This window comes from Lithobates pipiens, unplaced genomic scaffold (genome assembly GCF_037356315.1).
Source record: "Lithobates pipiens isolate NorthernLeopardFrog02 unplaced genomic scaffold, aLitPip1_a1.2 Scaffold_18, whole genome shotgun sequence".
Taxonomy (NCBI): domain Eukaryota; kingdom Metazoa; phylum Chordata; class Amphibia; order Anura; family Ranidae; genus Lithobates; species Lithobates pipiens.
Window position 1 is genome coordinate 562,059,941 of NW_027507758.1, and position 24,991 is coordinate 562,084,931.

The window sequence follows — 24,991 nt, forward strand, 5'->3', positions numbered from 1 at the left end:
CCAATAAAATATATTGCCTTTACAGTGGATAACAGTGACGGTGCACCCATTAAGGGCGCATAGGCGCCACCCCCTCTATGTAAAATGAATAAGATTCATTCATTACATGAATCAATCGATGGCCGCTCTAGCCACCCCCTATTCAGGCATCCAGACACTTTTCGGATGCCGGGTGCCTGAATTACAGCATCGAGGGGTGTTCTTTTTTTTAAAGCACCCGATTAGAGCCATAGGCTCTAATAGGCTTCAAAAAAGGTGAACTGCGAGCGCAGAGCATTGCGCTCACAGTCCAGCCAGGTGTGTTAGCAAAGCAAATGGAGGGGGGCGCAGTGGCTGCATAATATGGACACAGAGGGTGTATATGGTGGGCACACTTGGCTGCAGCTGATGCGTCCCCCCCCAAAAAAAAAATTTGAGCACTAGCAGCCACTGGTGTATAAGCACTGTCACGTGATGATCAAAGCATGCCAGCACACCTGGTGTGTGTTGTGTGAACCATAAAGTGTATCTACAACTAAATACTTCAACTTAACGTTAAATGTTGTGGCTTAGTTGTTTTTTTTATTCAACCTTGTGGTGACAACCTTTACCCACTCTACTAAATCTATGGCGGGACTGCATTGTCACTCTAGGACAGAAATCATTGTAAAACTGCAGAACACCTCCCTCTCTCTATACCTTCAAAGCATAGGAAAGGATTTTCTCAAATTCACAGAGAGAGCTTGAAACAATGCTGACAATTGTGCTGTGCATGTGAAGCACGTAGTAATATATATTTTTTTCAATTATTTGTTTCAGCTCTGTGCTGCTCATCTGCTCCAGCCTCTTTCAGCAACTTCCTATCTATATGCACTTGTTCCATTGGCTACACATCATTGCCGTGGACTGGTTCCCCAACAGTATGGGTGCACACAGGCAACAAGAATTTTCTGAAGGCTGATAATGGCTGCTCATGTGTTTCTTTAATGGCCACATGGACTTTGTTCTGAAAATGCTAGTTGTCTGGCTGTCAGTGTTTTCCTACATGCCATACTCTTGGTACCAGAGCAAGCATGCACATTAGAAATTGAATCTTATTAATATAATCTTTGTCATTCATTAAAATGCCATATGATTTACATTAACCATTTAAGGTTTTATGTGATTCTTTACATTTTCCATGATAAATGTACAGTTATTGTTTGAATTTTCCATATTCACATATATTACCTTAAACTTCTGTATACTGTGTATCTTCTCACATGTAATTGCAACAGTTTATTATTTTTTTTATATCAATAAAAAATAAAGTGAATCTGAATTTCTGATCTGCATACACCTTCCAGTATGTTGTCTTAGACTGGCCATACATTTTACAATTTTCTTATTAAATGTTCCTTTAGATTTACCAAAAGCATATAATGTGATATCAAGCCTAAACACTTTCAATGTGTATGCAGTCAGGTAGGCTCTTACACTACATAGCTGAAGTTAAAGTTAAGGCTCCTTTCACACCGGTGCGCTTTGCATGCCCCACAGTGCTAAAAACAGCGCCTGCAAAGCGCCCTGAAATAGCTGCTGCTGTGTCTCCAGTGTGAAAGCCCCGAGGGCTTTCACACTGGAGCATTCAAAAAAAATCCTGCAAGCCGCATCTTTGGAGCGCTGTGTTTACCGCTCCTAAAGTGCCCCTTCCTTCAAAACAATGGGGCAGCTCTGCAAAGCGCCACTACAATGGCGCTTTGTGGGCGGTTTTAACCCTTTTAGCGGGGGTTAAACCACCCTGATAGTGGCCGAATAAAGCCGCTAAAATGGCGGTAAATCGCCGCTAAATATATCGCCGCCTTTACCGCCAACGCCTGCGACGATCCAGTGTGAAAGTAGCCTAAAGGAATTTGAACAAGAAATTTGTGTAATATATGGCCAGCCTTAGAAAGCATTGCAGACTTTGGATCAGCATGACATGCAGGAAAATGGCATTTCCAGGAGAGGTGTACAGTTATCATGCTCTGAAAATACAGATTGCTATTGGAGGGTTCAATAAAACTGACAGCTTTACAAAGATTGAAAAAACCTTTCTGTACACCCATCTCCTATACAATGTGAAGCCATATAGAGGGTAACTATGTGCCTGCAGGCTGCCAATCACAGGCATGTTTTTCTAATAAAAAAAAATACTTTTATATAAAAATAGTGCCATTTATACTGTTCATAGGATAATGCTATTTCCTTATATAGCGATCCTTTAATTGCCAAGTGTATCAATAAGAGATACATACCAAAATCAAGTAAAAACTTTGCTTCCTCTCTGGCTGGGAAAAGTTTTGTGAAAGCCTGCACAACCCCAATCAGAGCTCATCAGTGACAGCTGTGTGAACACAGTACAGCCAGACCTCTGTACATTAACCCCTCATTGTCTGAACACATTGCATGCATACTAAACTGGAAAGAGACGCTTCTGAAGGTAAATTGATGGCTGCGTCACACATTTTTAGGACCGATTTACACTAACTGCATTATAAATGCTTTGCTTAGCATAATAGTTATTTTTTATTTTTTTTGTACATTGAAGTGTGACAAATTGTAACTTTTTTTGTGGTCTTTGCACAACAGTGTGTTGCATTGCAGTGACCTGCAGTGTCCTGTGGTGAACTGTGGAAAAATTCAGTAGGTCTGCATTTTTCAAAAGTGCACAACGCACCCACTTTGTGGTGTGAATAAGTCATATGTGCCTTTGTGGTGCCTGGCATTGATTTGGTGCAAATGCCAGTCATCGCACACAGTGTTGATGAACACTTGGGCTAGGTTCACATCTATGCATATGCGGTTGATGCATTTTTGTAGCACATTTTCTAATATATTTAGCAATTTTTCATGTGCATTTTTGATATGTTTTTAACCCCTTGTCTACTGGGTACTTTTACCCCCTTCCTGCCAAGTCCAATTTTCAACTTTCAGCGCTGTCACACTTTGGTTGACAATTGCAAGGTCATGCAACAATGTAGCCATATGACATTTTTATAACTTTTTGTTTTCACACAAATAGAGCTTTCTTTTGGTGGTATTTAATCACCATTGTTTTTTTTTAATTTTTTGCTAAACAAAACCAAAAATGTTTCATAGTTTGTTATAAAATTTAGCAAACAGGTAATTTTTCTCCTTCACTGATGTGCACTGATGAGTTGGCACTGATGAGGAGGCACTGATGAAGAAGCACTGATAGGTGACACTGATGGGCACTGCTGGGCAGCACTGAGAGGTGAAACTGATCAGGAGGCACTGATGGGCATTGATTAGCAGCACTGGTGGGCACTGTGGAGACTGCAATGATAATGAGGACACTGAGAATCAGTGCCCTCGTTAAGGCTGGATTCACACCTATGCATTTTTAATGCTTTTTGCATTTTGTAGATTTGCACTACAGTCCATTTAACATGGTTTCCTATGGAACACATTATGTAGAGTAAACCTGCAAAATGCAAAAAACACTAAAAATACATAGGTGTGAATCCAGCCTAAAAGTGTAGATGTCCCTTCAGGCCTGGTTCACTCCTATGCAGGTTGCAATTTGCACATTCCAGGTGCATTTTGTGTTTTTCAATGCACATTTTTGATGCATTAAAGTCTATTGAACCAAAAAACAGAAAAAAGTCACTGCCCCTTTCCATAAAATGCACAGATGTGAATGTGATCCATAGGAAACCATGTTATATGGAGTGTAGTGTGTTTCTGCAAAACTGAAAACACACTATAAAATGCATAGGTGTGAACCAGGCCTTAACAGAAGGTGGTTATCAGCTCTCCTCTCCTCACACTGACTGCATGAGGAAAGGAGTGCCGGTAACCAGCTTCTTTTTACATTGTTATCAGCTGTCATTGGACACAGCTGATCACTTGGTAAAGGGCCTCTGTGAAGAAGGAAAAACTCAGTGAGAACAAAGCGCACCGCAATGGTCTTGAGGGCAGTGCGATCACAGGCAAAGTAAGCCCACGCTGTAGCCATCATTTGGCTATAGCGCGAGTGGGAGGTACTTAATTCCTTTTGCATTTTCTGAGAAGTGGGATCTGTTCTCATGCAAGAAATCTCACCAAAAAAAAGCATGAACATGCATTTTTCATACAATTCAATTTGAAGTCTATGGAGCCAAAAACTCACTGTGCTGTATGTAAAAAAAATCCTTACACCTTTACAAAGACTGTATTGCAGGAAACTTCATAGATGTGTACTGGACTAATAGGAAAAAAAGGTAAATGGATTGTAGTGCGTTTCTATGCATCTAAAAACACACAACAAAATGTATAGTTGTAAACGTAGCCTAGGGCCGGCCATACACGCAGGACCATTTTAAGGCAGGGCAAAAGGGTCTGCTGCCCTGGGCCCCGTCATTGTTGTGGGGCCCAGAGTAGCTGCCTCATACTTGCCAACTATGCCAGTTTAAATTCCCTTATCCCTTGAGGTTTTAGTCCCATGCTGTGTCCCGATATCTCAGTGTAAAGTTCTGTTGCAGCTGCCCAGCTCTGCCCTTTTGCCATGTATAGATGACTCACCTATAGACCCTGTGTTTACATGTAAATAACCTGCATTGACATGTAAATAGCAGTGGCCCCCTGAGGTTATATCTACCAGCACTTCTGCTGAATGCTGCCCACTGCTGAGCATGATTGAAAGTCCTACCTATTACTATAGTCATTAAGCCTAACATCAGCCTGTTCTGCAAAGGTAAGCAAATTGGAGGTGGAACCTTCTTCAAAATACCAAGGTGCCACAGCACCCTGAATTTTGGTGCATGTGAATACGCACATCTCAGCCAATGGATGAGGGTGTCATTAACAACTATTGGCACTGCTGTGTATCTGCTAAAGGGCAGCATGTTTCTGTGGTGTCAGGAAAGTGACTTTGCATGTATGTATTCTCGACACACACAAATGTGAACACAGGCTAAATGTCTCAGTTACATTGGTGGTCAGTGTAAATCTTCTCATTACATTGGGGCTTGGTGTACAATCCTTTAGTCACACTAGTGACCAGTGTGAAGGTCCCCCTTACATTGGTGGTCAGTGTAAATCCCTCTTTACATTGGTGGTTACTGTGAATGCTCCTATTACATTGGTGGCCAGTGTAGAAACCCCTCTTTATAGTGGCAATCGTTAAAAAAATCCAAACTTGCATTTGTGGTCAGTTTAGAATCCTCCCTTATATTGGTGATCCATGTAGAAGCCCCCTTTAAATTTGTGGTGAGTATAAATCCCCCTTTCATTGGTGGCTAATGTAGAAACCCCCCTTTATTGGCTGTTGATGTAAAATCCCCCATTACATTGGTTGTCAGTGTACATTTCCCTTTACATTGGAGTTAAGTTCAGAATTTTCCTTACACTGTTGGTCAATGTAAATCCCCTTTTATATTAGTGGTCAGTGCAAAATTTCTCCTAACATTGGTGGTCAGTGTGGAAGTGTCACCTTACATTGGTTTTCAGTACAAATCTCCTCGACAATGGCTGTCAGTGCAAATTCCCCCTTACATGGAGGTCATTGTATATTCCCCCTTACATTGGTGGTTGGTGTAAATGCTCTAATTACATTAGTGTTAGTGTAGAAATCTCTCTTTTCTATATGTGGGTGGCAAAAAATCCTCTGTTACATGGTGGTCAGTGCAAATATATAGAAATAAAAATAAACTCAATATATTCCTGTGTATTTGAAATTCATACTAGTGTCAGGTGTTGTAAATCATATGTTAGTGTTAGGCCTCGTACACACGTTATGAAAATCAGAAAGGAAAAGTCTGAAGATGAGCTTTCTGTGGATTTTCGGATCGTTAGTATATTGCATTCGACAGACGATTTGGCTTTTACATCAGACAAAAGCTGGATGTGCAGGCTATAAAATTTTGGTCTGGTGTGAACTCAACGTCTTATTTTCGGATGGTCAGTACAGAAATCCATCACACAAAAGTCGAAAGTGCAAACACGCATGCTCGGAATCAAGGAACGACTGGGAAGAGTTTTTGTTCTTGAAAACTACTGTTGGTAATCTAGAATTAACATTCGGGATGCAACAATTGATGAAATGTCAAAATTCTCATCTTCTTTAATGGGATAATAATGAAGCTGCTTTTAATGCCAAACATATTTTAAAAGGCATTTGTTTTGTATGATCTGAAAATCGCGAATTAACGCTCACCAAACTTCCACTAACATGAAATTAGCAGAAGGGACCCAAAGGGTGGCGGTTGAGAAATTAACTTCCTTTTTATATTCTCATAGTACGTCACTACGTTCGTGTTTGTCAAATGATAATTTGCAGCTAGCTAGTATGCTAGACAAAATCCTGCACACGCCCTTTTGACAAAAATCAGACGTTCGGTCGTCTAACAATCAGACCGTGTGTACGAGGCTTTAGAAACACATTTTTCATTGGTATATATGCAACCGCTAAATATTACTAAAAAAACAATCCATATGATATAAGTTCATAACCATGTGCAAAAATATCCCCAAAATAGACAAATAAAGTCCATTGATGTTTGATTAAAAAAATCAAAAATAAAATGACCAGTGCTCTTTAAAATGCTTCAAAATATGAAGTTAGCAATTCATATACAAGTTCATAAACATTTGTAGAAAAAATATACAATATATTTCCTCATTATTGAAAAAATAATTCTATTAGTAACTGATAAAGTGACAGGTACTCTTTAACCACTTGCCGACCGCCGCACGACGATGTACGTCGACAGAATGGCACGGGCAGGCATATGGGCGTACCTGTACGTCCCTGCCTTCCCGCGGGTGGGGGGCCCGATCGGGCCCCCCCCGGTGCCTGCGGCGGTCGGTATTCATTCGGGAGCGATCCGGGATGAGGGGGCGGCCATTCATTCATGGCCACCCCCTCGCGATCGCTCCCGACGAATGGAAATCCTTCGTGACATCACTTCCTCTCCTGTAATGTAAACACAGGAGAGGAAGTGATGTAATCTCTCCTCCGTGTCGGTATTTTTCGTTCCGGCACCGAGGAGAGAAGATCGGTGAGTTGCACCAACACGACACTTCACAGTAGAACATGCCAGGCACACTCACACCCCCCCTTTACCCCCGATCACCCCCCCCAATTACCCCTGCCCCCCCAGTCACAGTGACACCAATGAATTTTTTATTTTTTTGCATTGGTGTCATTTGTGACTGTAATAACTGTTAGGGCAGTTAGGGTTAGCCCCCTTTAGTTCTAATGTACCCCTCTAACCCCCCCAATAAAGGTTTAACCCCGTGATCACCCCCCGTCGCCAGTGTCACTAAGGCTGGGTTCACATTGCAGCGGTTTATGAGAACGGATGTGATTCGCACCGCACTGCAGTGCAAATCACATCCGATCTCTGCGATTTGAGTTTAGCCATTCGCTGCACCCGCCGCACCCGCCGCAAATTCGCACGGGACCCTTTTTTTGGTCCGCAGCAGAATCGGATCGCATGGGTGTTCACACCATGCGATCCGAGTTTGCAGATCGCACTGCGATATGCGAACTGATCTGGGGGTGTCATTAACATTTCACTGACACTCCCAGCAGTTCGCATAGGGCAGTGTGAACTGCCGCTGGGAGGCATGCGATGCGGGAACCCGCCGCGGATTCGTGGCGTTCCCGCATCGCTCCAGTGTGAACCCAGCCTAATAAGCGATCGTTTTTCTGATCGCTGTATTAGTGTCACAGGTGACGCTAGTTAGGCAGGTAGGTATTTAGGTTCGCCGCAGCTTTTTATAGCGCCAAGGACCCCCATATACTACCGCATAAAGCCCCCTGATTGCCCCCTAGTTAACCCTTTCACCAGTGATCACCATATAACTGTTACAGGTGACGCTGGTTGGTTAGTTATTTTTTTATAGTTTCAGGGCACCCGCCATTTATTACCTAGTCTCACTAGTGTACCCCTAAATTTAGGGGTGTCTACTTTCCAAAATGGGGTAATTTGGGGGGGGTTTGTGCCATCTTGGCATTTTATGGCCTTCAAAACTGTAACGCCCTTAGAAAGCCTGAAGGCGGTGCTTGGTTTTCGGGGCCCCGTACGCGGCTAGGCTCCCAAAAAGTCCCACATATGTGGTATCCCCGTACTCAGGAGAAGCAGCAGAATTTATTTTGGGGTGTCATTTCACATATGCCCATGGCATGCGTGAGCAATATATCATTTAGTGACAACTTTGTGAAAAAAAAAAAGTTTGTAATTTTCCCGCAACTTGTGGCAAAATATAAAATATTCCATGGACTCAACATGCCTCTCAGCAAATAGCTTGGGGTGTCTACTTTCTAAAATGGGGTCATTTGTGGGGGTTTTGTGCCATCTTGGCATTTTATGGCCTTCAAAACTGTAATAGGTAGTGAGGAGTGAAGTCAAATATTTACGCCCTTAGAAAACCTGATGGCGATTCTTGGCTTTCGGGGCCCCGTACGCGGCTAGGCTCCCAAAAAATCCCACACATGTGGTATCCCCGTACTCAAGAGAAGCAGCAGAATTTATTTTGGGGTGTCATTTCACATATGCCCATGGCATGCGTGAGCAATATATCATTTAGTGACAACTTTGTGAAAAAAAAATAAAAAAAAATTAAAGTTTGTAATTTTCCCGCAACTTGTGGCAAAATATAAAATATTCCATGGACTCAACATGCCTCTCAGCAAATAGCTTGGGGTGTCTACTTTCTAAAATGGGGTCATTTGTGGGGATTTTGTGCCATCTTGGCATTTTATGGCCTTCAAAACTGTAATAGGTAGTGAGAAGTGAAATCAAAAATTTACGCCCCTTAGAAAGCCTGAAGACGGTGCTTAGTTTTCGGGGCCCCGTACGCGGCTAGGCTCCCAAAAAGTCCCACATATGTGGTATCCCCGTACTCAGGAGAAGCAGCAGAATTTATTTTGGGGTGTCATTTCACATATGCCCATAGCATGTGTGAGAAATATATCATTTAGTGACAACTTTGTGTAAAAAAAAAAAAAAAAAAAAATTTTTTTTTGTCATTATTCAATCGCTTGAGGCAAAAAAATAAAATATTCAATGGGCTCAACATGCCACTTATCAATTTCCTTAGGGGGTCTACTTTCCAAAATGGGGTCATTTGGGGGGGTTTTGTACTGCCCTGCTATTTTAGCACCTCAAGAAATTAGATAGGCAGTCGTAAACTAAAAGCTGCGTAAATTCCAGAAAACGTACCTTAGTTTGTAGATGTGACAACTTTTGCGCAAACCAATAAATATACAGTTATTGACTTTTTTTTTACCAAAGACATGTGGCTGAATACATTTTGGCCTAAATGTATGACTAAAATTGAGTTTATTGGATTTTTCTAATAACAAAAAGTAGAAAATATCATTTTTTTTCAAAATTTGCGGTCTTTTTACGTTTATATCGCAAAAAATAAAAATCGCAGAGTCAGTCAAATACCTTTAAAAGAAAGCTCTATTTGTGGGAAGAAAAGGACGCAAATTTCGTTTGGGTACAACATTGCATGACCGCGCAATTACCAGTTAAAGCAGCGCAGTGCCAAAGTGTAAAAAGACCTCTGATCATTTAGCAGCAAAATGGTCCGGTCTGAAAGTGGTTAAAAGTGCTTCCGTAGCCGTGTATACTAAATTCATGCGTTGTGCTGGTGCTCCAACTCATGCTCCCCCTTCTTTTAACGCACTCACCAGAGAACTTTCCCCTCTGGGGGTAGAGCGCTTTCACGGCACACGCTGGCTAAAACAGCAGACCTCAGATCCACAGTTGGTTTGTTGCTCCTCTTTCCTTTAGCTTTTCTGAATTGGTTCACGTCAAAGCCCTCAGGTTAGTTTGTGACTCAAGACTTGCTGGGCTTTTTCAGGTGGAAGAACTGTTATCATGTTTGTTTTGGTGGCCCCATCTCTTTACACAAAGCTTCTCTACTGCTATCCATTTTTGCTGGTCACCATTGATCCGATAAAAGCAAATCAACCACCAATATATAAGAACTATAAATAGCCAAAACTTCATATAGATTACAGAGTAAATCAGCATTTTGTTTCACAAAAGCAATCTTCATCAGGGTTAAGGAAAGGTGGTACATTCTGAAATATAAATAAATATACACCGGGTTTAACACTGGCTATTACACCAACATTATAATATACACTATTGGTAAATAACTGACAAAGTCATAATCAATATTAGAGTAGGCATCGCCAACCAGCATGAGTTGCAACATCTCCAACAGTGGGAAGCACTAAGAAGGCCAAACAAGATCTTGGAGGTCTTGTTTGGTATCATTTGTGCTTCCCGTGGTTGGAGAGGTTGGAGATCATGCTGGTTGACAACAACTATTCAGATTTTGAATATTAATATTATACAGGATTTAGCACCAACCGTCTGCACAGTGTTTTACAACATAAGGGCAAACAGTTACAATATCACTCAATACATGAGGAATCAGAGAATTTGTAATTTATTTACCAGTAGTGTCTACTATAATGTTGCTGTATTATCCAGTGTTAAATCTGATGTACAGTATCTCACAAAACTGAGTATACCCCTCACATTTTTGTAACTATTTTATTATATCTTTTCATGGGACAACTCTGAAGAAATTACACTTTACTACAATGTAAAAGTAGTGAGTGTACAGCTTGTATAACAGTGTAAATTTGCTGTTCCCTCAAAATAACTCAACATGCATTACACCCCTAAGTGAAAATGTCCAAATTGGGGCCAAAGTGTCAATATTTTGTGTGGCCACCATTATTTTCCAGCAGTGCCTTAACCCACTTGGGCATGAAGTTCACCAGAGCTTGACAGGTTGCCACTGGTGTCCTCTTCCATTCCTCCATGACGACATCACGAAGCTGGTGGATGTTGGAAACCTTGCGCTCCTCCACCTTCTGTTTGAGGATGCCCCACAGATGCTCAATAGGGTTTAGGTCTGGAGACATGCTTGGCCAGTCCATCACCTTTACCCTCAGGTTGTTTAGCAAGGCAGTGGTCATCTTGGAGGTCCGTTCGGGGTCGTTATCATGTTGGAATACTGCCCTGTGGCCCAGTCTCTGAAGGGAGGGGAACTGGATAATAGGCAGAAGGATATCACGTTGATGGGAGTACATACTGTAGATTTTTTCCAGTGAGCGTCTTTCAGCGGAGGCATGAAATGTGTGATACTGAGAGGTGTCTAAGAGAGTGGTGTATGGGTTTGGAGAGTGTGGAGCAAATTTTCAGGGGGTGCAGATTTGCGCAGATTTGCTAGGGTGGTATGGGAGAATTAAGTGAGAATGATTGAGGATTTGACTGGTTTGAAAAATTTGAGGTAAGAGATGGTAATGTATGGGTTGTGGAAGTTAGGAAAGAAGGACTGATGGTGAGAGTGGGAGAGTGTTATGGATGTTAGTGAACTGTGTGAAGGAGTGTTTGTGGGATTTTAATTTATTTTTTTCAAAATGGAATGTTTGTGTGAGAGCACGTTTGGCTGTATGGTATGGGTACCATGATTGATAAAGATGGGGGTGCAAGAGTTTCAGTATTTTTTGTTTATTCTTTGGCGTTATGTTTACTAAGATCATAATTTTTGATATGTCTTGTGTTTTTTGACACAATGGGGTAAATTTTACTAAGGCCCCTTTCACACTGGGGCAGTGGGGGCATCGGCAGTAAAGCAGTGCTATATTTAGCGCTGCTTTACCGTTGTTTTAGCGGGGCTATTTGCCGCTAGCAGGGCAGTTTTAACCCCCGCTAGCTGCTGAAAAGGGGTTAAAAGCACCTCTGCAGCGGCGCTTTGCCGGCGGTATAGCCGCACTGCCCCATTGACTTCAATGGGTAGGAGCGGTTTAGGAGCGGTGAATACAAAGCTCCTTCACCACTCCAAAGATGGTGCTAACAGGACCTTTTTTTACCATCCTGCTAGCTCACTGCTTCAGTTTGAAAGCCTTGCGGCTTTCACACTGGAGTGAAAGGAGCCACTTTTTTCAGGCGCTATACAGGCGCTATTTTTAGCGCTGTAGCGCCTGAAAAACATCTCAGTGTGAAAGAGGCCTAAGACTAGTGAACTCAGAATTTGGTGCAGCTGTGCATGTTAGTCAATCAACTTCAAACTTCAGCAATTAACCTTTGGAAATAAAACCTGGAAGCTGATTGGTTTGTAAACAGAGCTGCACCAGATTTTGCACTCTCATTTTAGTTTTAGTTTTCTTTGCTTTGCAATATGCAATTTTTCTTCTTAGAAATTGTAAAATGAGAGTTTTCTTCATTGCATTATGAAAACGAATGATGTTCTGATGTTTCTTTTATTGTTGCTGACTCCTGCTATTTCTTTTCTTTTCTTTTTAAGGTAGGACATTTGGATGTGGAGGGATAGGGAGAAAGTGAAAACAGATAAAATAAAACTAAGTTTATTATGTGAGAGTAAAAGGCCAGAAATATTTTTCGGACATGCAGCAATTTTACCAGGCTACAATGATGAGAGAGTGTAGGAAGGTTTCATCATTCTAAAATATAATGTCGCGTACACACGTAGCCGTCTATCCAACGGACTTAGTCTGGCGGACTTCCCGCCAGATTGTCCGTCGGACTTTCCGAACGGGCTACTTGCCCACACACGGCACTTTTTCAGCGGACTAATACGGCGTACTAAGTCCTCCGTACTATCCGCTCTACTTTTGAAATGAACGGACTCGCCCACGCACGCGGAGGAAAGTCTGCTCCTTTCGAGCGGGTCTCCATGAAGGCGGGGCCTGCGAAGGAGACGTCGCTGGCCCGGCCGCCTGGTATGGACTTAAAGGGGAACCCCAACGCCGAAAAAAATCGGCATGGGGGTTCCCCCAGGTCCACATCAGACCCTTGTCCAAGCACGCTAACCGGCCGGCCAGGAAAGGGGGGGACGAGCGAGCGGCCCCCCCTCCTGAGCCGTACCAGGCCGCATGCCCTCAACATGGGGGGGTGCCTTGGGGAAGGGGGGCCGTGCGGCCCCCCCACCACAAAGCACCTTGTCCCCATGTTGATGAGGACAAGGGCCTCTTCCCGACAACCCTGGCCGTTGGTTGTCGGGGTCTGCAGGCGAGGGGCTTATCGGAATCCGGGAGCCCCCTTTAATAAGGGGGCCCCCGGATACCAGCCCCCCACCCTATGTGAATGAGTATGGGGTATAATGTACCCCTACCCATTCACCTGTGAAAAAAGGACAAAAAAAACACAGCACAGGCTAAAAATAGTTTATTGCACAGCTCCGGGGGTCTTCCGTCTTCAGGGGGTCTTCTCGCCGGACTCCTCCGCTATCTTCTTCTAGCTCTTTTGCTAGCGGAAGAGCCCGGCTTTCTTCCTCGCCGTCGCCCTTCTTCCGACTTCGGGGGTCTTGTCCCCCTCTTCGGTTCTTCTGCCGGGCCACCGCGCCTTCTTCTAGCTCTTTTACAGGCAGTGGCCCGGTCTTCTGTCGCCGCTGCCGCTGTCGCCGCCTTCTGTTCTTCTGTTCTCTTCTTCTTCTTCTTCAGATGTTGCCTCGCCGAGTCCTCCGCTCACAATGACGGGGACAGGGCATGCGGCGACTTATATAGGGACATCGCCGGATGATGTCCCCGCCTATTATGATGTCACAGTCCCAGCATCCTCTTGGACTGTGACACCGTAATGGGCGGGTACATCATCCGGGATGTCCCTATATAAGTCGCCGCGTGCCCTGTCCCCGTCATTGTGAGTGGAGGACTCGGCGAGGCAACATCTGAAGAAGAAGAAGAGAACAGAAGAACAGAAGGCGGCGGGTAGGGGTACATTGTACCCCATACTCATTCACATAGGGTGGGGGGGCGGTATCCGGGGGCCCCCTTATTAAAGGGGGCTCCCGGATTCCGATAAGCCCCTCGCCCGCAGACCCTGACAACCAACGGCCAGGGTTGTTGGGAAGAGGCCCTTGTCCTCATCAACATGGGGACAAGGTGCTTTGGGGTGGTGGGGCAGCGCGGCCCCCCCTTCCCCAAGGCACCCCCCATGTTGAGGGCACGCGGCCTGGTACGGCTCAGGAGGGGGGCCGCTCGCTCATCCCCCCTTTCCTGGCCGGCCGGGTAGTGTGCTCGGACAAGGGTCTGATGTGGACCTGGGGGGACCCCCACGCCGATTTTTTTCGGCGTTGGGGTTCCCCTTTAAGTCCATACCAAGCGGCGGGGCCAGCGACGTCTCCTTCGCGGGCCCCGCCTACCTGGACACCCTCGCTCGAAATGAGCAGACTTTTCTCCGGGCGGGAAAAGTCCGCTCATTTCAAAAGTACGGCCGAAATGCGAGTCCGGCGGGAAGATTGGAGTGCAAAACTACTTTCTAAGTCTTCAGTTTGCCGGACTTTTCCACCCGCTTGTTTGATCGTGTGTACGTGGCATAAGAGTATGTTTTCTCAGAGCAGCAATCCAGAAAAACTGAACTGGTTAAATGGACAGTATTTACTATTTATTAGCTAAAATAAACTAAGATATTTTTGCTTTACTTTTGTTAATATGTATCAATTAGAAAATAGGTTACAACTGTTTTGTGTTGCCTTTTTATTGATTATACTGGTTACCACCTATATGCATACCTATCGTGGTGAATTCATTATTTTCTGGTTCTTGTCTGTATTGATACACTTTCTTCTTTACTTATTACTAGATATATTTATTTTGTGCTGATACAAGCCCCAAAGTGTCTATCTATCTATCTATCTATCTATCTATCTATCTATCTATCTATCTATCTATCTATCTCCAACAAAATAAATAGTAAAAAAAAATTGACAATAGATATTTGCAGAACTTTTATTTTTTTACTTTTTCTTTTGGAAAGCAAAGGCACTTTATACAATTAAAATTAAATCATGAATAAAATAAACACAATTAATAAGTGCCTTAGCCTAATAGGTTTCTATAGAAAAATAATGTATATACAATTATTAAACTCAATGATGCACTGAATCCAGTATTAAATTATGGTCACCACTAAAGGCCACTAAAAAACAAAAAAAACAAAAAAAAACTTACAATTGTACTCATGTAGTTTATTGGATTTAATTAGTTGGTGAATTTGGTTGAGATACATTATTCATGCATGTGGAAATGTTTCTGGCATTATCCTCAAAGAATCCAATTGTGCTGCTGTTATCACTGACATTGACAGTTTTTTTAAATAATACAATGTAACACACTGGTAAAAGGTGGCATCCTATGATGCCAAAGATAGAAGAAAGAATGGCGACTATTTGTACTGCGGAGAGGTACATGCCCTTTGAGTTCTTATAGACAGGAATAAAAAGAATCCAAACAAACATATAGACAAGCATGCTGAAGGTGATACTTCGGGCCTCGTTGTATTTCTCTGGTAGTTTCCTTCCCTTATAAGCAAGAAGGAAGCAAGTTAAGGCAAGCAACCCAATGTACCCTAACATGATACCAAAGGCCACGTAAGATCCTTCATCACAATACTTGATGATGAGTTGAGGTATGCTGTTATCGGTCATAGGAGAGGGGCTTTTTAAAATGAGCCACACTAAACAAATAACAACCTGACTACCGGTTAATACAGCCACAACAATGATTGAGCGCTGGCGAGTAAAGTTACCTATTAGCTTACCCTTTTTGGCTGACTCAAAAGCTATGAGGATCATGATAGATTTAATTAGAATGCAGTTGACAGCAAAGGTGAAGCTAATGCCATACAGGGGCTGTCTAATCTGGCAGACTACAGTATTCGGCTCTCCAATGAAAAGCCAAATGCTTGCTGAGCTAAATATTAGGGACACTATCAGAAGGTATGCGTAATGACCGCCTGCAGCCTTAACAGAGGAATTGTTAGCATTTTTCACAAAGAGGATTCCTATCAATAGTAGGACTACAATTACAAATGAAGCAAAAGTAAGAAAAGTTACAGCAAATGGGTCCTTCCACTCCAGATATTGAACCGTCTTATTTTCACACCACGAGCTTCCATTTGATGACCACTGATGGGAGGGGCACACAAAGCACTCATCCATGTCTGGAAAAATTAGTTATAAAAAATATATATATATTTTTGTTATTATTTGCATGCATTTTGCAAATGAACATTCAGTGCATCAATTGGAACCTAAAGCAAAGATGACCATACTGTGCCTTCCCTTCCTGTTGGAGCTGAGATGGGTGGTGCTGGTGTGTTGGACTCTACAATAGCCGGACCAATGTAAATAGGAAAAATTACAACTATTGTTCACCAGCTCTTAGGTTTACTAAGGTATGGTCAATGGAAAACTTTAAAACAGAAACACATGATTGGCTAACTTAATCACTTGAAAAAGGACATCCATTTTATTTGGGTACAGTGTTGCATTACCGTGCAATTGTCAGTTAAAATAACGCATTGCCGTATCACAAAAAATGGCTTGGTTATGAAGGGGGACTCCACTTTAAAAATAAAATATAGTAAATAGAATTTTTTTTATTATTATACATACAATTGTTACACAAGTCACATTGTAAAAGTCAATGTAATATGGTAACCTTGATGCATTTTGTACACAGACTGTCATTTCCTCCTTGTGTGATGTAAAAACTGATTTTCCCAGAAGTCTGCACTAAGATGCCTAAGTCATATTTTAGGCATCTCTGCAATAGAAATGTCAATTTTGATAAGATGCTCCCCAAAGGTCAAGCACATCTGCAGGGATGCTAACACTGCAGCTTTCCTCATTAGAACTCAGTAAGTGCATCAGCTGATTAATAATGAACCAGACACTTCTATTCAAAATGAATATGAGATCAGTCTGGTGAAACGAAAAGCAATTTCTTCACAGACACAAAAAGTGGTAATGTGATACCCTTCTCTTTAAATTCTTGCAGTGTACATCAATCTACCAGAGGCTTTTTTTTTTTTACTCTAGATTAATAAGAGTTTAAACATACTGTATATATATACACACACACACACACACACACACACATATATATATATATACAGTATCTCACAAAAGTGAGTACACCCCTCACATTTTTGTTAATATTTTATTATATCTTTTCATGTGACAACACCTGAAGAAATGACACTTTGCTACAATGTAAAGTAGTGAGTGTACAGCTTGTATAACAGTGTACATTTACTGTCCCCTCAAAATAACTTAACACACAGCCATTAATGTCTAAACCGCTGGCAACAAAAGTAAGTACACCCGAAGTGAATATGTCCAGATTGGGCCCAACTATCCATTTTCCCCAGTGTCATGTGACTCGTTACAAGGTCTCAGTTGTGAATGGGGGGCAGATGTGTCAAATTTGGTGTTATCGCTCTCACTCTCTCATACTGGTCACTGGAAGTTCAACATGGTATATATATATATATATATATATATATATATATATATATATATATAATGTATATACAGTATCTCACAAAAGTGAGTACACCACTCACATTTTTGTAAATATATTATTATATCTTTTCATGTGACAACAGTGAAGAAATTACATTTTGCTACAATATAAAGTAGTGAGTGTACAGCTTGTATAACAGTGTAAATTTGCTGTCCCCTCAAAATAACTCAACACACATCCTTTACTGTCTAAACTGCTAGTAACAAAAGTGAGTACACCCCTAACTGAAAATGTCCAAATTGGGGCCAAAGTGTCAATATTATGTGTGGCCACCATTATTTTCCAGCACTGCCTTACCCTCTTGGGCATGGAGTTCACCAGAGTGTCACAGGTTGCCACTGGAGTCCTCTTCCACTCCCCCATGATGACATCATGGAGCTGGTGGATGTTAGAGACCTTGCGCTTCTCCACCTTCCGTTTAAGGTTGCCCCACAGATGCTCAATAGGGTTTAGGTCTGGAGACGTGCTTGACCAGTCCATCACCTTTACCCTCAGTTTCCTTAGCAAGGAAGTGGTCGTCTTGGAGGTATGTTAGGGGTCATTATCATGTTGGTAGACTGCCCTGCGGCCCAGTCTCCGAAGGGAGTAGATCATGCTCTGCTTCAGTATGTCACAGTACATGTTGGCATTCATGGTTCCCTCAATGAACTGTAACTCCCCAGTGCTGGCAGCACTCATGCAGTCCCAGACCATAACACTATCACCACCATGCTTGACTGTAGGCAAGACACACTTGTCTTTGTACACCTCACTTGGTTTCCGCCACACACACTTGACACCATCTGAACCAAATAAGTTTATATTGGTATCATCAGACCACAGGACATGGTTCCAGCAATGCATGTGCTTAATCTGCTTGTCTTTAGCAAACTATTTGCGGGCTTTCTTGTGCATCATCCTTAGAAGAAGCTTCCTTCTGAGACGACATGCAGGCCAATTTGATGCAGTGTGTGGCATATGGTCTGAGCACTGACAGGCTAACCCCCCACCCCTTCAACCTCTGCAGCAATGCTGGCAACACTCATTTGTCTATTTTCCAAAGACAACCTCTGGACATGACGCTGAGCACGTGCACTCAACTTTTTTGGTTGACCATGGCAAGACCTGTTCTGAGTGGAACTTGTCCTGTTAAACTGCTGTATGGTCTTGGCCACCATGTGGCCGCTCAGTTTTAGGGTCTTGACAATCTTCTTATAGCCTAGGTCATCTTTATGTAACACAACATTTCTTTTTTTCAGATCCTCAGAGCGTTCTTTGCCATGAGGTGCCATGTTGAACTTCCAGTGATCAGTATGAGAGCGATAACACCAAATTTAACACACTTGCTTCCCATTCACACCCGAGACCTTGTAACACTAATGAGTCACATTTCACCAGGGAGGGAAAATGGCTACTTGGGCCCAATTTGGACATTTTTACTTAGGGATTTTGTGTAATTAATACCTCGCACCACAAAAATGTATTCTAATAAATTAATTGATATATATGCAAAGAGCTGCTAATCCCCTACCTAGGTATAATATATCTAGTGCAATATGAAAATAAATGTGATGGGGAGTGCTAAATTACTGTCAATAGTTATCAGTGAATAACCATATGAACAATATACTAATAAATATATCTATAAATATATATGCCTTGATTGCTTCTATTAGTGAAAAATCTCTAATAATAAAGCCAGTGATAAATCAATGAACTGTGTACATATGGTGAACGTGCTAAATAATGGTATATATATCATCCAACAATGTATTCACAACATATGCTGAAAAATTTGGATTCAACAGTGAGTTCACACCATAGCTGGAAAAAAACAAAAATTACAAAACATACCAAAAATAACACAAAAAATAAAACAAAACAAAAAAATTGTCCAATGTAGAAAGCTACAAAAGATGTAATTCTTCCACTTTTAAGATGAGCCACTTTTACCGACTAGATTGTTCACCCAAAGTGCTCTGTGAATGGATGTCCGTTTACCAGATGTCGTTGATATTTTCGTCCATATTGCAGCAAGTAAAATCTTGCTAAGGCTATATTTGACCTTCTTTTAATTAAAAAGGACAATGACTTCTGGTAAGCGGACATCCATTCACATGGATGCGAATAGAGCAAAAAATAAAAACCACAGAGGTGATCACATACCACCAAAAGAAAGCTCTATTTGTGGGAAAAAAGGACATCAATTTTGTTTGGGCGCAATTGTCAGGTAAAGCTATGCAATGCTGTTTCACAAAAAATGGCCTCATCATTAAGGCGGCAAATCCTTCCAAACTTAAGTGGTTAAAGTGGAACACTGCAGTAAGTAATCATATACAGTTATTCGTATTCCTGATTAACCTTAACTATGACATAATGATGTAAGCTACAACAATGTGGGCCCTCTGATTCTTCTTGTATTGAATTGTATTGCAACGGTTTTATCTCCTTCCATTTTTTAAAGTGCAGTGCAAGCTGTTACATAGTTACACAGTAGGTGAGGCTGAAAAATCCACTTCAACCTGTGTGGTGTGTATCAGTGTCTATAATGCATTCCCATATCCCCTATCGCAAGTCCCACGGACTCGATGTCCACAGGGATCTTTTGATTGGTACTCACCTCTCTGCCGGCTTCCGGGTCTTCAGGGAGTTCCGTCTGAGATCCGGTGACGTCACGGACATCTACATCACTGGACTACTCCCCCCTTCCCCAAGTGCCCCTGTCTGCTAACGAAGGAAAGGGGGGAGGAGTCCAGTGACATCAAAATTCTGATTGAATGTAACTCATACGGGGGAGCAGCTATGCATAACATCACCCGCTGCTGCCCTACCGAACTAACACGATTGTCGGCTTTACATGCTGTGTTTTTATCATCTTTATATGAGTAGTTTGTGTTTGAACACAAAAAATAAATCTTATACTTAAGCGGTGAGCACATAAATCTTTTCTTTCTACCCATGACCTGGCGTCCTTCCTGAGATCTAAGGAAATGTGAGAGAAGTTGATGGTCCGTGTTAACCCTTTTGATACCCGCTTGCATGACCACCTGTTTGCACAGGGGTCCATGCCATAAGATAAGAGTGATTAGTTAGGCCAGAGGTGGAGGGATTGTCACACTACTGTGGAAAAAAAATTACTTATGTCAGTGTTACAGTTTGAATTTAAAACATATTTGTGTGAACTGTGAAATTAAGTCATGGATTGTGGAAACTAACTAGTGTCGGGTGATTGTATATAGTGTATACCACATTTGCCACTGACTAATGCAGAGTTGCAACGCAAGGAGATCATCTAAAAGTAGTTGGATCTGTATGTGCATTATAATCCAATAAAAATTAGTCGATTAATCGATTAAAAAAAAAATCAATTAATTGAACACGAAAATTTTAATCAGTAACAGCCCTATTTCTTTTTCTTGTGGAAAAACTGTGGAAAAAAGGCATTGTGTACAGTTGCCTTCTTTGTGTCATCTGTAACCATCCTCATCTTTTAAGTGTGCAATGTGCTCTGTTTTTGTCTTTTTACTGATAATATATCTAAAAAACTTTTTTGGGTTATGTTTACTTTCTTCCACTATGTGTCTCTTGTAATCTTTTGTAGCCACCTTGATTGCTATTTTACATTTCTTGTTGCATTCCTTATAGCGATGGAATGCTGGTGTTGGCCCATTCCCTTTATCATTTTTAAAGGCCATACTTTTCTCCTTGATGAGTCTACTCACATTACGGTTTAACCACCCTGGTATAAATTTTGCTCTTCTATATTATTGCCCATTGGAATGCACTGCTTGATACCTTTATTTAATATGCTCCTAAAGCATTCCCTTTCTTTTCTGTGTTCAATGACTCCAAAATTTGGTCCCAATTAACCACTTGCTTACTGGGCACTTAAACACCCTTCCTGACCAGACCAGTTTTCAGCTTTTGGTGCTCTCACACTTTGAATGACAATTACTCAGTCATGCAACACTGTCCCCAAATGAATTTTGTGTCCTTTTTTTCCCACAAATAGAGCTTTCTTTTGGTGGGATTTGATCACCTCTGGGTTTTTTTTATTTTTTGCGCTATAAATGAAAAAAGACCGAAAATTTTGAAAAAAAAAATATTTCTTTGTTTCTGTGATAAAATTTTGCAAATTATAATTTTTTTTTCAGAAATTTTGGCCACAATTTATACTGCTACATATCTTTGGTAAAAATAACCCAAATTAGTGGATATTATTTGGTCTTTGTGAAAGTTAGAGAGTCTACAAGCTGTGGTGCGAATCGCACAAAATTGATCACACCTGATGTACTGGTGGCCTATCTCATTTCTTGCGACCCGAACAAGTCAGGAAAGTACAAATACCCCCCAAATGACCCCTTTTTTGAAAGTAGACATTCCAAGGTATTTACTAAGATGCATGGTGAGGTTTTTGATGTTGTCATCTTTTTCCCACAATTCTTTGCAAAATTAAGATTTTTTTTTTTTCTCACAAAATTTTCAATGTAATAGGTTATTTCTCTCACATGGCATGTGTATACCACAAATGACACCCCAAAATACGTTCTGCTACTCCTTCTGAGTATTATGATACCAAATGTGTGAGATTTTTACACAGCCTGGCCACATACAGAGGCCCAATATTGAAATAGCACCATCAGGCGTTCTAGGAGCATAAATTACACATTTCATTTCTCAACCACCTATTACATTTTTGAAGGCCCTGGAGCACCAGAACAATGGAAATGCCCACAAAGTGACCCCATTTTGGAAAGCTAACACCCCAACGTATAATCTATGAGGCATAATGAGTCGTTTGAATGGTTCATTTTTTTCCCAGAAGTTTTGGGAAAATGTGGAAAAAAAATGAAAACGCATTTTTTTTACGCAAAGTTGTCCATTTATAAGATATTTCCAACACATAGCATGTAGATAGCAAAAATGACACACCAAAATACGTTCTACTACTCCTCCTGAGTATAACGATACCAAATGTGTGAGACTTTTACACAGCCTGGCCACATACAGAGGCCCAATATTGAAATAGCACCCTCAGGCGTTCTAGGAGCATAAATTACACATCTTATTTCTCAACCACCTATTACAGTTTTGAAGGCCCTGGAGCACCAGGACAATGGAAATGCCCACAAAGTGACCCCACGTGGCACTGACGACACGTGGCACTGACAGATGGCACTGGAGGCAGATGGCACTGGAGGCAGATGGCACTGGAGGCAGATGGGGCTGACAGATGGGGCTGGCAGATGGGGCTGGCAGATGGGGCTGGCAGATGGGGCTGGCAGATGGGGCTGGCAGATATCGCTGTAAGATGGGGCTGGGGCTGGCACTGGGGCTGGCACTGGCAGATGGCACTGGCAGATGGTGCTGGCTATTTGCTCTGGCTAATTGCTCTGGCAAATGGGGCTGGCAGATGGCACTGCAGCTGGCAGATGGCACGGGCGCTGGCAGGTGGCACTGGCAGATGGCACTGGGGCTGGCGGCACTGGGGCTGAGGGCACTGGGGCTGACGGCACTAGGGCTGACGGATGGCACTGGCGCTGGCAGGTGGCACTGGCGCTGGCAGGTGGCGCTGGCAGGTGGCACTGGCAGGTGACACTGGCACGTGACACTGGTGGCACTGGGGCTGGCGGCACTGGGGCTGGCGCCACTGGGGCTGACGGATGGCACTGGCAGGTGGCACTGGCAGGTGGCAGGTGGCACTAGCAAGTGGCACTGGCGGCACTGGCGGCACTGGTGGTGGCAGGTGGCACTGGCAGGTGGCACTGGCGGCACTGGCACTGGGGCTGACGGATGGCGCTGGCAGGTGGCACTGGCGCTGGCAGGTGGCACTGGCGCTGGCAGGTGGCACTGGCAGGTGGCACTGGCACTGGCGTCACTGACGGCACTGGGGCTGACGGCACTGGGGCTGACGGATGGCACTGGCGCTGGCAGGTGGCACTGGTGCTGGCAGGTGGCACTGGCAGGTGGCACTGGCAGGTGGCACTGGGGCTGACAGCACTGGCGGCACTGGGGCTGACAGCACTGACGGCACTGGGGCTGACGGACGGCACTGGGGCTGACGGACGGCACTGGGGCTGACGGACGGCACTGGGGCTGGCAGGTGGCGCTGGCAGGTGGCACTGGCGCTGGCGGCACTGGCGCTGGCGGCCCTGGGGCTGACGGCACTGGGGCTGACGGCAGGCACTGGCGCTGGCAGGTGGCACTGGCGGCACTGGCACTACTGGCAGATGGCACTGGGCTGACAGATGGCACTGGCACTGGGGCTGACAGATGGCACTGGGCTGACAGATGGCACTGGCACTGGGGCTGACACTGGCACTGGGACCTTGCACTGGGATTGGCACTGGGGCTGACACTGGCACTGGGGCTGACACACAGATCGCTCTCCCTCCTCACACGCTGTCTCTGTGTGAGGAGGGAGAGACACTGCAATGGGAGATGATCTCATATGTTTACATATGAGATCATCTCCCATTGGCAGCTGCGATCGCGCTGGGAACGGCCGCTTTGATTGGCCGTTCACGGCGATCTGTATTTGCCTGTCTCCGGGAGACACGGCGAATACAATACTTCCGCGATGCGCGCCCCCGGCCGCGTGCATTGCGGAAGTAAACACCAGGCCGTCCAGGGATGGCCAGGCGAAGGAACCCGCCCGCTCTAAGGCCGTCATTCGGCTATAGGGCGGGTGGGAGGAGGTTAATATCATGTAGCAATAACCGTAGTCCAGAAAAATTAGCTTGTTTGAAATTTAGTGTTTTTGTACCACCCATATGCCTCCTTTTCCTGTGATGTATGGTAAACACGATCATCCTATGATCGTTAGATCCCAAGCTGTCCTGTATCTCTACATCTGAGATCAGACTTGGATCGTTGGTAATTAGTTGATGAATCCACCATTTGGGGCATGAAGTTGTCCTGTAAAACATTCATGAGATGACAGGCCTTTAGTGAGTGAGCTATTCCCTTTGCCCAGTCGATGTCAGGGTAATTGAAGTTCCCCATTTTGATTACATTTCTCTGTTTCCCTGTCATTTCTAAGTGAGATGGTAATTCCAGCTCCTCCTCCTCCTTCATGTTGGGTGGCCTATAACATACCCCCACTATTAATTTCCCTCTCACCTCCTCTCTTTGAAGTTCTACCTATATTGATTCCCCCTCCCTCCTAGTTCCATACATAATGTCGCTCCTCTTTACCACCCTTACATCACTTTTTACATATAAACACATCCTTCCCCCTCTTCTACCTTCCCTGTCATTTTGATACAAGGAATACCCCTGTACAGTGGGGATCGAAAGTTGTGGCACCCCAGGTAAAAATGGGTATCAATGTGCATAACAAAGCCAAGGAAAGATGGAAAAATCTCCAAATGGCATCAAATTACAGATTAAACATTCTTATAATATGTCAAAAAAAGTTAGATTTTATTTCCATCATTTACACTTTCAAAATGACAGAAAACAAAAAAATGGCGTCTGCAAAAGTTTGGGCACCCTGCAGAGTTAATATCTTGTACTGCCCCCTTTGGCAAGTATCACAACTTGTAAATGCTTTTTGTAGCCAACCAAGAGTCTTTCAATTCTTGTTTGAGGTATCTTTGCCCATTCTTCCTTACAAAAGTGTTCCAGTTCTTTGAGATTTCTGGGCTGTCCGTCACTCACTGCTCTTTTAAGGTCTATCCATAGATTTTCAATAATGTTGAG

General features: G+C 43.1%; 1 protein-coding gene across 1 annotated transcript in view; it reads right to left on the reverse strand.

The window, feature by feature from the left end:
* Positions 1 to 14,958: 14,958 nt before the first annotated feature.
* The window catches only part of LOC143988990 (G-protein coupled receptor family C group 6 member A-like), a 68,408-nt gene continuing 58,375 nt past the window's right edge, over positions 14,959 to 24,991 (reverse strand). The window contains 1 exon segment of the mRNA XM_077488972.1: positions 14,959 to 15,941. Coding sequence (XP_077345098.1) covers positions 14,959 to 15,941 — 983 coding nt within the window.